The sequence below is a fragment of the Cebus imitator genome, unplaced genomic scaffold (assembly GCF_001604975.1).
Source record: "Cebus imitator isolate Cc_AM_T3 unplaced genomic scaffold, Cebus_imitator-1.0 Scaffold156, whole genome shotgun sequence".
NCBI lineage: Eukaryota > Metazoa > Chordata > Mammalia > Primates > Cebidae > Cebus > Cebus imitator.
In genome coordinates this window covers 656,995-673,877 of record NW_016107471.1, presented here as the reverse complement: position 1 = coordinate 673,877, position 16,883 = coordinate 656,995, and the positions used below count along the sequence as shown (strand labels likewise).

Below are 16,883 nucleotides of genomic sequence, written 5' to 3'. Positions count from 1 at the left end.
TTTTTTTGAGACGGAGTTTCGCTCTTGTTACCCAGGCTGGAGTGCAATGGCGCGATCTCGGCTCACCGCAACCTCCGTCTCCTGGGTTCAGGCAATTCTCCTGCCTCAGCCTCCTGAAGTTTATCTTTTTAAAATTTTTAATTTTTAAGATAAACCTGGGCAAAATAAATTGGTATTACTTTTATAATCAGAAAAAATACATGTAAGTGCTACATTAAAATATTATTTTAGAGTGCTCTCTAGTATAATGTTATATAATGGAAAACTTTTTCTCATTCAGTCAACAAATTTTTTTTACAGCAGTATTGTCAGATTATTCTTACTATAATTGAAAATTTGTCATGACTCAAAAGATCTAGAACATAATATTCTGACTATGATTTTGGTTGGGGAATTAGGAGTGTTTTTGTTTTCCCTATATGAATGTCTTAAATTACTCCTGGTGACTTGTGGTGATTCTGTTGGGTGATTTACATTTGTAATTAGAAGGTTTTGCTTCATTGATGGGCAAGGGAGTTACTCAAGGTTCCTTAGTTGTAAGTATCAGAAGAAACTAACTCTGCCCAAGAGTTAAGAAAAATGGGGAATTACTGGGTTATTGGAGACCCACAGAACTAGTAGGAAAGTTAAAGAATCATACTTAGTAAAATGAATGGTAGGCTATCATCTGAAATAAATGAATTACAACTGTTTCTTATTTCCTTATAAAAACTCTGCTGAAGATTTGAAGTCCCTTGAGTGCCTGACTGGGTCACATGCCTAACCTTTGACTATACAGGAGTTTCTAGGGACCCCTAGCCTTCCTTTATTAGCTTTCCAAGATTCCATACGGTTGGAGGAGTATAATTCCCAAAAGAAAATCAGTGTTGTTAGTAAGAGGCAGCTAAAACAACAAAGGTCCATGACACTGCTTATCCAATTTTGTTCTGTGCCACCATACTCCACTGATGCAAGAGAATGACAGCTACCTCTCTGGGTCTTGGCATCTTCTTTTGTAAAATGAGGAGGATGTGTCAGATGACTTCAAGCTTTCTATATTTCACATTCACAAATACAATTTAGGCAGACACTGAAACTATCTTTGGAAAATGCTTCCGTCTAAACAAAAGGATTTCTCAGTCCTCATTATTCCTCCCTCTCAGTTATACTCACATCTTTAGAGAACAACTGTAGCTTCCTGGCTCTTGCACATGTACAGCAAGCCTCCAGAACTCAGTGGGTTTCACTTGGAGAATTTTTAAATTAAATGCATTTTACTCCAGCATATACGAGGATAAGCTACTTTGTCTGAAATATAACATTTCCTCATCAAAGAGTAGATATTCCCAATAACAAAACCTAACCTTATTCTTTTTTTTCTTTTTTCTTTTTTTTTTTGAGATGAAGTCTCACTCTGTCACCCAGGCTGGAGTACGGTGGCATGATCTTGACTCACTACAACCTCTGCTTCCCAGGTTCAAGCAATTCTCCTGCCCCAGCCTCCCAAGTAGCTGAGACTACAGGTGTACACCACCACACTCAGCTAATTTTTGTATTTTTAGTAGAGATGGGGTTTCACCATGTTGGCCAGGCTGGTCTCAAACTCCTGACCTCATGATCTGCCCACCATGGCTTCCCAAAGTGCTGGGGTTACGGGCATGAGCCACCGCGCCTGGCCCGCTAACCTTATTCTTAAGAATAAGCTTCTTTAAATTATTTTCTGTTTAAAATGAAGTTCTGAAGTTCCTTTCACAAAAATAAGAATTCTTTGTCTTAACAAAGAAAAAGCCTGCTGCTCCATCTAGAGGACATTTTATATTTTCCAATTTAAGGGGCTTATGGAGCCTATTCTAGATGTTCAATGTTCCAAATCTTGCTAAAAAATTTCACAGTTTTCTCAAATTCAACTGATTTTTTAAAAAATATTTTGAATGAGCCCATACTATGTAAGAATGAAGAGGACATTTCCCTCATCTCCCAATTTCAACCAAAGATTGTCTAAGTAATAACTTTTTTTGTTCATGAAATATTTGGGCACACACTATGTACTCACTGTACTTACTTATGGTATTTTTGTGGTTTAAAAAATGATTTCCAACAATTACTTACGAGGTCATAATCATTTCATCAATTATTAGAAGTTTTTTTTGGCAGATATTTCCTTTAGTTTAAATATACTAAGACATTGGACAAAAATACTCATGTTCTTTTTCATTTAGAATTACACAGCATTTTTCTCCAAAAAGACTTGCCTGTTAAGAGAGTATGCTATTTTTATTTTTAGTGACCAGAGTGGCAGTTGAGTAATGTTTCACAGCACCTTGGAGAAACTTCCAAACTTCCTTTTTTTCTGTAAAATCTAGGACCTTATTTTAGTGAAGCAATGTTTCCAGCATGGAAATTCACTTTTAACCACATGGAGGGCAAACATAGCCTCTATTTTCCCACAAAATTCTGTGAGAAAGTCAGATCACATGGTGAGGGCAATGAAGGGGGGCTAGGAAGAAGAAGCTGGGAGAGAATTCCATGGGGGAGGAGGGGTCCCTGGCTGATCTTAGACTATGGCCATCTCAGTCAGTGCAGGGTAGCTGACCATGACCGGACCAGCAGGCGGGAGACGTCCTGGCACTGCACTGGTTTTGTTAGAGGTAGAAAATCAACCCCACAGCAAAGTGTATGGGAACAGAAACAACTGCTGAGCAGAAAGTTTTGCTCTGAGGTCTGACTTGTCCTACTGAGCTCATCAAAATGTTTGCCATATGTCCTGTGGGTATTCAAGAGTGACAAAATAAATGTATCCAAACATGCAAGTTACACAAGCCAGGAAAGTCAATTTTTCTCATAGACAGAAAGAAGAAGAGGAAAACAACAACAGTGGTTAGAGTCAGTCTTGATACCTCTTTCACAAACAGTGTTCTGCATACTCTTGAGAAGAATTCTAAGTGATATCACTTGGAATCATTCAAGCAATTCTCCTGCCTCAGACTCCTGAGTAGGTGGGATTACAGCTGCCTTAGAATTCTAAGTGATATTTCAGTAAGATGTAAATCTCGTCTAATGGCCCACAGTATTTAAAGCTGGTACAGCAGTCTCTACTTCCTCTCTTGCCATTCACAAGGGATTCAGATGATTTGTCCAAAGTTAGTGAGCTAGTAAGCTGCAAAGCTGAGCCCAGGACTCCCTTACACTTGCTGATCCCCAGCCATCATTCTTTCTATTACAATGTAATTTGTATAACACTAGTTTAACACCACCAGTTGTCAATAGATTCTCAACATTCTGTCCCAGTAAGAGGCCAACTGTTTAAATGTTGCATTCTTATTTTGAAGGACAAATAACAAACAGAACAAAACTTTATAAAATGTAACCATATTTGTTTCTTTTGAATAAATGTGAATATATTAAGAAACACATTATATGGTTTATAAAAAGTCACTTAGCTCTTCCCTGCCTTGTTCCAAAACAGTATCTGGACAGTATCCAATAATTTATTTATTTATTTACTTTTTTGAGACAGAGTCTTGCTCTGTTGCCCAGGCTACAATGCAGTGGCACGATCTGGACTCACCGCAACCTCCACCTCCTGAGTTCAAGTGATTCTCCCGCCTCAGCCTCCTGAGTAGCTGGGATTACAGCTGCCTGCTATCACGCCCAGCTAATTTTTTTATTTTTAGTAGAGACAGGGTTTCGTCATATTGGCCAGGCTGATCTCCAACTCCTGACTTCAGGTGATCCTCCTGCCTCAGCCTCCCAAAATGCTGGGATTACAGGCATGAGCCACCGCTCCCAGCCAGTATCCAATAATTTTAAAGCCACAATATGAAAAACAAACTTGAAGATGTCTTATAGCCAGGTTTCATCTATCCTAGAAGGTAAAGGAAAGGTGGTCTAAGGCCAATAGGTTACACTACTTCTGTCTATTCCCAGCCTACTCTCCTGCAATAACAAAAAGCCTAAACAGTGAATTGGCCTGCCTGAGGTGGAGAGGCTGGTCTTTTTCCCTGTTAGCTACAACATTACTTAGATTCCTTCGTACCACTCTGGGAAAGGCATGAACAACAAAGTAAAGGAAGAACTATTTTTAAAAAGGAACCAGTAAGGATGCTAACATGAAACAAAACTTGGATTCACTCTCAAACTGAGAAGTCAGTGTTCACTTTGCCCACGGTTTTGGCAAAAGATAAAGTTGTGAATAGATTCTTCCCAAATGGCAAACAGTGATTTGATACCAGTGATACTTTGGTGTCCAAAAGAAAAAGCAGACATCAGCTTTAATTATTTTGTTGTGCTTTTTGAATTTATTTTATAGCTTCTAAGTATTAAAATATTTTAAAATTGTACTAATTGAAACCTGCATTTTACCAGACTGGGGGAGCTCTTTCATGTATCAGTTAAGATGCACAGCACATCTTGTTCCCAAACAAATGACTCAGCAAATATCAGTGATATGCATACATAAAGCAGCCTAAAAGTCACATCCAAATACAATTTGCTATTAATGCCATCATGTGGCAAAATAAATTATAAAAACAACTGCATTGCTATGTATCCTAATTAAAATGCAGAATCTATAATATTTCAGCTGGTTACAAAAATGGTGCCAGAGATGATATGCTCAGGGTCAGGAGACCCTGTCAACCTGTGTCTCCCACTTCCAGCCACCTAAGCCACCATGGAGGTCTAGTCAAGTCTCACAAAGTAGAAACCAGTTTGGGGTGAGTCTTTTTATTACATCCAGCTGTTTTCTATCCCTCCAAACCTTTTTCCCATATAGCTAACTGATTTCTTGGTTTCACTTCAAATTATTCCTGAGCAAAGAAGACCACCATAGGAGAAAGATGACAACCTGTAGACCCGCTGTTCTTGTGAATGATATGCTCCAGGTGCATCAAACAGTTGTTCTCAAACCTAGGAGACACAGGTTGACAGGGTCTCCTGACCCTGACCACAGCATCTCTGGCACCATTTTTGTAGCCAGTTGAAATAGTATAGATTCTGCATTTTAATTATGACATTTAGATTTATCTCGGAAAGCCCTATCTAGACCAGTGAAATTCTACTTTCTAGGTGTGGGGTTCAGGCATTAGTGCTTTGTTTTATAAGCTGCCCCAACATTCAGTAATATGAGTTTTGCAATCTATTTCTTTTGGTCTTTTATAACTATATTGTCATTTCAGAAGCTTCCTAGAAATTCACTTCTTCCAAGATATAAATAAGTACTAAACAATTTTTGCTAAAGGGGGCAGGAGAGGTTAAAGAAAAAAAAAAATCCAATCTCATTCTTATGAGACTTGACCAACTTCCCAGCTGCTGGGTCTTGTTTGGTCAATTGGTCAAAGACCAGATTCTCTTTGTTTTACTCAGAGGCATGTTTGCTATCCATGCTTAAAAGAAAATAAACATTAAGTTAAAAACAATGTTGAGTAAAAGATTATTCAACTGGGATTCACAAAATCTGGATTATGTTTAGCAGTTAATAGTTGTGGGACACGGGACCTTGAACTTAGCTCTCCATGTTTCATTTTCCCATCAGAAAAATGGAATCCTATACTTCCTTCTTCCAAACTCTCTATTAATCTGAATATCTATTTATGATTCATTAATCAAGAAGCCTTAAAGGATGTACTGTTCTTCACATTGCCAAAAATGGTGGGATAGACTTTCTCCCTATGTACTCACACAAAGACATTAGATTAGGGAGTCCAAATTATAAAATCCTTGCAAGATTAAAAACAGAGAAAATAATTAAAGCAGAGCTGTGGGAAAGATTTACTCAAACTAAAATACTGAAAAGTCGATGGAAGATCAATTGTTTATGATCCTATTCTCTAGAGACTGAAATTCTTTGTCTATACCGGATGGTTTTATTTATATAACAAAAGTTCAGCTCTAGTGAGGTGCTGCTTGCAAATTCACACGCAAATAAAAGAAACTGTATTTATGTTTGTACATATCCTTGCTCACAAGAAGGAGTTTCCTCTGTTTTTATGGACATTTGAACACATTTTGTATTTATAATGCTAAAGAGAAGGCTCACCTCTTTTTATTTTTTATTTATTTTATTTTATTTTATTTTTTGAGACAGAGTTTTGCCCTGTTACCCAGGCTGGAATGCAGTGGCGCGATCTCAGCTCACTGCAACGTTTGCTTCCCGGGTTTAAGCAATTCTTCTGCCTCAGCTTCCTAAGTAGCTGGGATTACAGGCACGTGCCACCACGCCTGGCTAATTTTTGTATTTTTAATACAGACGGGGTTTCACCATGTTGGTCAGCTAGTCTCAAACTGCTGACCTTGAGATTCTCCTGCCTCATCCTCCCAAAGCACTGGATTACAGTTGTGAGCCACCGCTCACCTCTTTTTCAAAAGGAACAGCAGCCTCCCAGTATAACCAAGTAATCCCCAGAATATACAATTTAACACAGAAAAGTTTCTGACTTTTGTGGATCCCCTCTATCCAAGTGCATGACAAATATTTAATTCACTCTTCAATGTTCATATTCAATTCTATCTCTTCAAATAGCATCATTGAAAATTAAAAAGAAATCTCAACCCTCTCTCCAAGTGAATATTTCAAGCTGCATCCTGTGTCAACTCCTGGCACTGAGTCAGCCTTGTCAGCACAATTTAGAGCACATGGCAATAATCCAACTCATTGTGGCTGTTTGAGGCCCCCAGATCAGGTTTCAAAAAAGAAGGGGCAGCAATCCGGTGACCTTCTCAAGATAGTAGAGAACAACTCTGGTCATGACTGACACCTGATCTTTCTGCTAACATTAGCTCCTAACCAAAGATGGTGCCAAGCTTGTATCCAACACCAGCCCACAAACCTTTCTGCTTTCTGTCCTTCTCCAAGAGATGCGGGCATCCTGTCACCCACTGAGTTTCAGTTTTGGAATGACTATCACTTTTAGATCCAAGGAAGTTTCGTTGTATTGACATTTGAGATAAAGCTCAAGGCCTGTCTTAATTGAGCTTTCCAGTTATTTATAATGCATACATATTTACTATTCATTGCCTTTATACTTAGTGAGGTTCAATGTGATTCATAATAAAGACATGGTTACAACATTCTAAAATTAACAACCCCAGAATATTCATATTATAATCAGGAGATGGCATCCACTTGAAAGCTTTTTTTCTGGGCATCTCTCATCCTATCATCCTTTCTTAAAAATGTATTACTCTTCCTGGGCTTCGTGTCATCCTTCCTCCATACTTCCACTGGATCTTCAGGACTGGCTCAGGCATGGCCACAAATTGGCCCCAGTAGGGTCTGCAGAAGTAAACTTTACCTTCTAGACCAGACCTTATTTTTCTTATTTGACCAAATACTAAGTATCAGTATAAAAACAAAACAAAACAAAACAAAAAAACGACCTGGCCACTTGCCTAAGTTGTCCCTAAATCAGGAAGCTATTTTTAATGTGAAGAGGCCTTTAGGGAACGCTGTTGTTTTCTCATCCCTTACCTCTTATATAGAAGTCCATGTTGAGGCCTGAAGATTCTTGGAGCACTGCATGTGTTCAAAGTAACTATTGGCTTTGCCCCAGCTCTGAGTTTACACATAATATATGATTTGAATTAGTCGAGTTCCAAGTTTTCTATACAGAATTTTATCTTCTTTCTATCTCCATAAACAAACAATCTTTGAAGCTAGATAAAATGAGAAAAGAGGATGGAATTATTTCACCCTGCCTTGTTTATTTCCATGAGGATTCTAACCAAAAGGAAAAGATGAGTCATTCAGCATCATTTCCTATGTGGTGGCTTGGACTCTGTGCTATCTTAGCCAAAAGAGGGCAGCACTCTATGGGTTTTGAATTCACGGGAAGCAAAACTTCAAACAGTTTTTAATTGAACTCCTAAGCAAGTCATTGTACTCTATTACATCGGATAACAGAGATGAATAAGACTGCCTCAAACAAGCAGGAGCAGGAAAGAACAGTTGGGGAGAGCAGTTAAAACATTGCCATGTGTTTGGGAGTGCTAGCCTATGTCAGAAAATAAAGAATGGATGAGATTGTGAGGGTTCCTTGACGATAGGGCATTTATTCTTTATTTTAAATGCAGTAGGGAGCCTCTCAAGGTTTTTGAACAAGTTAATAATATGATTAGAATTCTGTTTGGGGAAGATATGTGTGTTAGGGATGTATTAGAGGGTTGAATCAGGGTGAGACCAAGGAGCAGAGGGAAATATGGATAGGAAAATAATAGTAGAGACATCCGAGAAGTGACGAAGATCTAAACCAGAGGATTGGCAGAGAGAAGAGGAGGTCAGCAACTGCTGCGAGAAACTGGCTAAGTAGGAAAGATGGACTTTAACGGACTTGATATAGGGAGAAAGGGATCAAGATAAACCCAGAGTTTTATATCTGAGACCTGGGCATACGGTAGAGCCTTTAACCAAATTAGGAAGAAAGAAAAAAACAACTGTTGGAAGCAAACATAGGGAATTTGGTTCTGAACACATTTTCCCTTCAATGAGAGTGAGATATGACTAAGTTGCCAAGATATAAGGGGTACAAGATAAAAATATAAGAAGGGTATGACTCTAAGGACTACCTTGGAAAGAAGTAGCCCCAAATGCTTACCTGAAAGCCCAGTGCTGATATATGATCCACTGGCAGGTGCAGTGTTGGGCTGTAGTGGCCTGTGTTTCTAAGTATTCTTGATGTCATCTAACTCTCCTTATTGGTTCCTTTGTTCTAATACTTTTATACTTGTATCTTATGGTAGTGCCACCTCAAATCCTTTTGTGAATAAATTGGAATAAGCAGCAATTAGTCAATCCTGATTATTACATTTTTCTATATAGACTTTAAGATACAGCCATCATCAGTAAGCACATAGGACTCGTACGTAAAATGCAGACTACTAATATTTACTGAAAACTAATATTCTAGGTAGTAAACTAAAAGTTTTATACACATCATTTCATTTTATATAATGATTAACAAAACAAGATTATGAAGTAATCGTATTATTATCCCTTTTTGCAGATGAGGACATTGAAACACAATGAGATTAATACTTATTTGGCCAGGCACAGTGGCTCACACCAGTAATCCCAGTGCTTTGGGAGGCCAAGGTGGGCAGATCACTTGAGATCAGGAGTTCAAGACCTGTCTGGTCAACAAGCCGAAACCCTGTCTCTACTAAAAACACAAAAATTGGCCAGGCATGATGGTATACACCTGTGATCTCAGCTACTTGAGAGGCTGAGGTAGGGGAATCAGAATCGCTTAAACACAGGAGGCAGAGGTTGCAGTGAGCTCAGATTGCACCGCTGCACTCCAGCCTGGGTGACAGAGGAAGACTCTGTCTCAAAAATAAAAAATAATATAAAAAAACATTGGCCAGGCACAGTGACTCATGCCTGTACTCCCAGCATTTTGGGAGGCCGAGGCAGGCAGATAATGAGGTCAGGAGATCAGGACTATCCTGGCTGACATGGCGAAACCCCATCTCTACTAAAAATACAAGAATTTGCCAGGTGTGGTGGGACACACCTGTAGTCCCAGCTACTCAGGAGGCTGAGGCAGGAGAATTGCCTGAACCGGGGAGGTAGAGGTTGCAGTGAACCGAGAACATGCTACTGCACTCCAGACAGGGTGACAGAACAAAAGTCCGTCTCAAAAAAAAAATTAATTTGTAATATAGCAGAACTTACATTATAACCCAAGCAGTCTGAACTCAGAGCCAGTGTACCTAACCACTATGCCTACTTCCTCTCTGTCCACATTGCCTGTCTCATTATACTACCGCATTTTCCTGATTCCTCTCTATATGTCTCATGCTCCACTTTAGGATGCAATTTATGCATGTTAATAGAACATCAGCTTCTGGGGATGTGTGTTGCCTCCATATACAGAGGATAAATTAGTAGGTTTAAGAAAAGAGATGCCACTTTATTTTTCTAAAATTAAATCAAATCTACCTCTGAACTCTTACACATCAGGGTAGATGAGTGACAGTTTAATACTGGTCATATGGGAGACTCAGTTCCTTCTCCCATGACGTCATCCAAGAATGCTGGACTTAGAAGATGTCAAGAAACAAATGGGAGGAAGAACCCAAGGAGCCACATTTACCCTTTTTGTCATCCAATTTGCCTGATAGTAGGTAGCCTCAGAAGGGCTCCTCAGTAGTGTTCTTTTGTCTGTTAATGAACTCAACCACTGAAGTCCTCATCACTGATTCAGTGGCACAGTTCTTGGAGTCCAGTCATCCTGGTCACTCAACTATTACATGACTCTGGCACTATTGGCAACAGAGGCCCACTCAGATTATCTCAATTTTAGGGATGCTCATTACTCTCTCCCCTAGATAAGGCCATTCTCCTCCTCCTCCCAGCCTTGAGAATCTTCCCTTTCCTAAAAAGTCTGGCTTCAGACTTTAGAAAACAATTTTTGTCTATTAAATTGTCATTGAGGTTAATGAAACCCAGATCTCTAAGACACAAAATCGTCTCAGTATGAGAGAGAAAAAAAAATAGCTCTTTTACTATCGACTCCTTTACATTAGCTAGAATGAAAAATATTGATATATATTATTCTGCCACTTAACTATAGTGGAAAAAGAAAAAAGTGATGAATTAATACTAAAAGTGCCTTGTCTTCTTTTGTAGTCAGAAGTTAATCCCAATATATTTCATCTAGCCTGATGACTCATTGCTTAGTAGAATCTGCCTTAAACAGAGCATTGAGAAATAGTTAAGGTCTTGACTGGGTTTGACAGAAAGGGGTTTGCCATTAGTATAGGCAAGGGAAATGCAGGGCAACATTCTACATATTTTCCATTCTAGTTTAAACATAAACTACTTTGCTTACTAAGCAAACTGATCTAGTCCCAAGTACCATAACTATGGGGAAAAGGGACCTATTTGAAAAGAGAAACACTTTAATATACATGATAATCACCTATAAAGAGTTTCTGTGAAAGAGTCCCACACCCAGGTAGTGTAGTCCAACAGCTCTAATAGCTAGGAATATATACTATTGATAAAATGTCCTTAGGAAATCACGTCACCACTTGTCCAATGACCACAATTTGAGAAACACTCCTATGGAGAAAGGGTCCTATTTGTTCATCTCCATCTGCCCTGCTGCTTTTTAACAGCCAGCTGAAGACCTCCAACCTAAGCTCATTCATCCCTGGGCCTATCCTAACCTATTTAGTAGGATGGTGCCAAGCCTCAATCTTGATGTTCTAAAGCTAAATCTCATGGAATGTTATACATTCATGTGTCTTTTACAACCATCAATGCATTAGCGACCATGAAATCTATGGCTTTAGCCCATGCTGTTTCTTGAGATCCAGATCAACATATTTAATTGCCTATAGATAATTCCACAAAGACTACAAATTTAACATGTCAGAAACTAAACAGAACTCATCATTTCCTAATATGCTCCCCCAAACAACATCCTGATTCTTTCTTACCCATTTTAGTAAGTGACATAATTATTAACCTGATTTCTCAAGACCAAAAGAAATAAAAAACCAAAAGAACTTGGAGTCATGTTAAGAGTCTTACTACTTCGAATCTTACAACTAGAGTTTCAAATCTGAGGAAACATAGATCACAAACCCTTGAATTATTGCTGCTGTTTGCTGAGAGAGAGAGAGAGAGAAAGAAAGAAAAAGAAAGAGAGAGAGAGAGGATATACGACCTCAGCAGGAATATCATCTCCAATCTAAGCTATTGCAGTAATTACCTAGTTGGTCTCCACAAGGCAATGATGCATGTTTATGCAGTGCGTGCTCTGCATAGTCCCTACGTTTCACTTTGTTGATGAAGTCACCATTTATATTGTAAGCATTATAGATTTATAAATTTTTATTAAAATTTTCTCACTTTTCAGTTAAATGTCTGTTGTAATTATTGATACAAATATTTTCCAAAAAATGAAAAAGCAACTTAAGAGGGTACCCTTCCCTGATTCGTACGTAAGTTCTACATGGGGTATCAGCAGCCTTGGGTTTCCCCGATTCTAGATTTTCTAAGTTATTCATGCATTTCTGCCATAATGATCTTTCTAAGTGCAAACTTTATTGTGATTTTTCTTCAGTAAAGTACAAAGATCTGCATATCTGCTGCAGCCTACCTGCTGATGTGAACTCCCTATGCTTTAGCCATCCGGAACTTCTTAAATTACTCATGTGTATCATTGCACATATTCAACACTTGCAATTCTCTCAGCTGTTAATTCCAATCTACTTCATCCCCACTGCATTCTATCTGAAAAATTTCTAATCTTCCTTCTAGACTAGCACAAGTGTTTCCTTCTTTGAGGGCTCTTTGCTCCCTCCTTCTCTGCCCTAGAAAAGCCAACTATTCTCTTTTGTGCCCTCAGTCAACCTCTATGTTAATTAATCATACTGCATTACAATTCTTTGTTTTTTAATTGATCTCTTATAGCAAGCCAGGAGCTCCTTGGTTTAGTATAATCATGTGCTATTTAACTTTTCGTTTCCCATGGTGATGCAAATTGGTATAGATATTTTAAAGGGAACTTACTGGGTCAGTTGGATCTTACTGGCTCTATTGCTTGCTGTCTAGCATGTTCTTTCAGTTATGTTTCTTCCTGATGGCAACTTTTTACTTTGAGCTGTGATGCTTTCTGCTGCATTTACTGAGTCCTACCAAGCCTCTGTTGTAGATTTCACTGACATGAATAGGAAGTTTTGATAACATTTAGGGACAAGAATACATGATTGGGGCTGTGTTTAAAGTATATGTCTCCTTTTTAAAATTTTCTTTTTATCCCTTTAAAAACCTGCTTTTGAGACAAGGTTTCACTCTCTTGCCCAGGCTGGAGTGCAGTGGTGTGATCACGGCTCACTGTAGTCTCAACCTCCTGGGCTCATGAATCCTCCTGCTTCAGCCTTCTGAATAGCTGGGACTACAGGTGCATGCCACCACACCTGATTACTTGTTTATTTTTAACTTTTTTGTAGAGACAATGTTTCACTATGTTGCCCAAGCTGGTCGTTAACTCCTGGGCTCAAGCAATGCTTCTGTCTTGGCCTCTCAAAATGCTAGGATTACAGATGTCAGCTACCACACTCAGCCTACATAAAGTATATGTCTCATTCAGGCATTGGCCCCTATTCTATAGAGTGCTCAGGAGAAAGATAACCTGTGACATATACAAGCCTACTTACACTGTACACAAACCGTTTATAGTTGGTCAGTTATGCAAGAAAGAGTAGTCACCATGTGGCATGCTGCAGCCACACTCCTAAAGCAGACAGGCTTACTAGGACCCTACAAAATGACTTTGCTGATGTTGTTGCCTATGACTTTATGGCCAAAAAATATCCTGATCCTCAGGATTATATAGAAAACACCCATGATTCTTCCATGGTACAACCAAGGCATTAATTCAAACCCGACTTAAACCTGGAGTCTCTGAACTCTATAAAGCACACATTGTCATGCAGAGGCCTCTAATCCTGATGACCAATGATTGGAGACTCTCTGGGGGAAGACACTTAAAATATGAGCATAATAGAAAAGAGAACACCTCACTCCCACCAAAGTATATTCAAAAACCACCAAAGATTTGGGGGGGGGGAAGTCTGCTGTAAGGTAATTATTACAGAGAGAGAGAGAGANACAAGTAAATTTAAAAAAAAAAAAAAAATCTAAACACAGGGACAGGGGGAGGAAACAAAAAACTGAAACATAGGCCCACAATTGGACCCAATCGGAAATTGAAACCTCAAATGAAAAGAATTTATACAATCAATAAAAAGATAAAAGGATGCTAATTGGTTTTTATGCCTCTACAACAAAGCATCTAAGCTAATTATAATATCTTCTGAAATGTATCAATTGGCAAACTTTCATGATTATAATAATGGAGCTCAAACTAGTTATATCTGGGCATACTGCTAAATTTAAACAAGATAACCTCCCTGCCCTAAGGGAAGATACTGACCATGGACCAGTGGTCAAACTCATATGCCTCACCTTAACCATCAGAACTACTGCCTCGTCTAAATTCCCCATAGTTATAGCACACTGATGAACTCCTCTTCCAAGAGAACTCATTTCGCATACTCATTCAAGAAATACAGATCCTCACAAAGAGGCTCACAAAAAGGGGATAGATTATTGACCCATACCTTGTACAAGGTCATGGCACCTTGGTTAAATTCCTGAAAATTATTTGGTAGACCACCCCATCCTTGACACCATCAGGGCCACTCCATCCCTGATGCTGGCAAAAAACATTATTGGCCCTCTCAGTTCCCACAGCACTAAAACAAGCTAAACACCTTTTAGGTCTTTGGGATTTTGAAGATAATATATTCCTCATTTTAAAATTTAAGCCCATATATGGGATTTCTCACAAACTGACCCACCTTAAATGGGGCGTCCACAACAAAAGGCTCTTTTCTGTGTTTAAGTATAATAGCACTGCCCTTAGTGTTCCCCCAGAGACTCCGTCACTGCCAAGTCCTTTGCAAACTCCTCTCATACCTGTTAGAGTTTATGGACTACATATGACATGATGGCCATAAGTTGCCTGGGAGCTTTCAGTGTTAAAAACTGCTTTCCTTAGCTACATGCTATATACCACTGGAGAAAAAGTCACTTACCACATACTAGTCATCCTAGGCTAAGAGCCTATGACCCTCTACATCCAGATGCCCATTGTGCCTTGGAATATGAAAGTAGCAACCTGCAGGTTCATCATGGCCACCAAGGCCTTCTTGCTAAAATAGTAATAGCACTTGTAGAACAAAACCAAATCTTGATAGACCCAAATCTGTATCTTCTGGCATATCCCACCTGCAGGATACAGAGGCTTCTTTTGTCTTCCATCTTTGTCAAACACCACAGTTCTGGAGGAGGTCACGCCTCCTCTCACAGAATGTTTGGCTACCTATGAGCCCCCTTAAGAACAACTGAGTGAACAGCAAAAGGAGCTTGTATATTTCCTGGACAGTAGCACCATCGATACATGATGGTTGCTCACTGGATAGCTGCTGCTTCAATCAAGATGTCCCCAGGCAAGGACGGGCAAAATCGTCCAAGAGTGAGCAAACTTGGCCAAACTTCATGCAGTCCTCTAAGCTCTGAATGACGTGGCCACATTTTTTCAGGGTCTTGAGCCAATGCCAATGGTCTTTCCATCTTGTCTATCAATGATTCCTTATTCAAAGATTCCTCCATTAGAGTAAAGAATCCTGGGAATCTCTTGCCTCATAGGTCTTGCACGTCTGCACATACTAAAGCCATGACACAAGGTTTCATTATAACACTCCTTATCCCCTCCAAAGTTCAAAACATTACTTAAAGTGACCAAAGCATTTATTTTTAGGTTCCTTATTTTTTTTAAGGCATTTAATGAAGTTTTCGCCTCCATTAGTGCCCTCACGCTACAGGCCTTGTAGAAAGCCATAATGACTGATTTACACAAACTCAAATTCAGTTTAATGAAACATGGCCCATTTTCTTTCATCAGTCAACATCAGGAGTGAGTTACAATTAAGAGCCTGACTCTATGTCTGATATTTGCCCACTGACTTTCAAGTGTCATCATTTGCCCTTCTCCTGTCCCACATGTGAGTACACTAATAAGAAAGCTCTTTCAGCCCCAGCAGGAAATTCAGACCACATAAGCCTGCTTCAATGAGTTGTCACTTTGCCTCCCCCTATTACAATAGAAACCAAGCCAGTCTCCTTTTCCCTCCTTTTGCAAACTATTTTCAGACCTGCCTGGGAGCCTGCCCTTCTCTCCTTAGAAAGCTTCATTGTGCTAGTAATAAACCTTTTCACATCCACAATATTATATTCCAATTTACTATCAATATTAAATTCAATATTATATTCCAATTCTTTACTGAGTTTCAGTGATTTCAGTATCAATATTATATTCTAATTCTTTACTGAGCTTGGATCCTTACCTAAAACTTCTACCTCAAGAGCAATAGTTAAAATAAAAGAGTCATTAATTTCCACACTAGGTAGAGAGAAGTAGCCTTCAAAATATAGATGTATAAATTTAAATATTACTTCTGGCTCTGGCAGTTAGAGTACCAGAGATCAGATTTAACTCCCTAATTGAAACAACTAAAAACCTATACAAAATATATGAAACATATTCAGATACTGTATATCAGGCAACATAGGACAGTGATAACTGAGAGAGGTCAAACTGTGATAAACATTTTGATTGTCCCAGCTTACTGCACGTGTAGGGAGAGAGGACCCAGGTGTAGCCCGTGCAATTTCTAAGTTGAGGAGACAGGGCTGAGAGGCAGGGAAGGCCAAGGCAGCTAGAGTTTATATGGAAGGATAAAAATAGAGAGCTAAAAAATAGAGAACTTCAGAGAGATCTGCAAAAGGTCCTTCCTGAGTATTCAGTCGAGTATTGATTTGTGCATGTATGGAGGTACGTACTACCTGAGGTTGGCCAAAACAAAAGCAAAAACAAAAATACCAGAAAAGAGGCTGGGCACTGTGGATCACGCCTGTAATCCCAGCACTTTGGGATGCTGAGGCAGGCAGATCACTTGAGGTCAGGAGTTTGAGACAAGCTTGGCCAACATAGTGAAATCCAGTCTGTACTACAAATACAAAATTAGCCAAGCACGGTGGCAGGTGCCTGTAATACTCAGGAGGCAGAGGTGGGAGAATCTTTTGAACCCAGGATGCAGAGGCTGCAGTGAGCTAAGACGGTGCCATTGCACTCCTGCCTGGATGACAGAGAGATACTCTGAAAAAAAGAAGAAAGATGAAAGAAAGAGATAGCAGAAGGAAGGAAGGGAGAGAGAGAGAGAAAGGAAAGAGGAAAGAAGAAAGAAAGAAAGGAAAGAAAGAAAGAAAGAAAGAAAGAAAGAAAGAAAGAAAGAAAGAAAGAAAGAAAGAAAGAAAGAAAGAAAGAAAG

At 39.2% G+C, this 16,883-nt stretch overlaps 1 protein-coding gene across 1 annotated transcript in view; it reads right to left on the bottom strand.

Annotated features, from left to right (window-relative positions):
• OTOGL (otogelin like) overlaps positions 1 to 8,721 on the bottom strand; it is a 202,897-nt gene extending 194,176 nt beyond the window's left edge. Inside the window, exons 1-2 of the mRNA XM_017543473.2 lie at positions 8,571 to 8,721; positions 7,448 to 7,632 (exon numbers count right to left, since the gene is read on the bottom strand). Coding sequence (XP_017398962.1) covers positions 7,448 to 7,545 — 98 coding nt within the window. The 5' untranslated portion in view covers positions 7,546 to 7,632; positions 8,571 to 8,721. The remainder of the gene's footprint in view (positions 1 to 7,447; positions 7,633 to 8,570) is intronic.
• Positions 8,722 to 16,883: the final 8,162 nt, after the last annotated feature.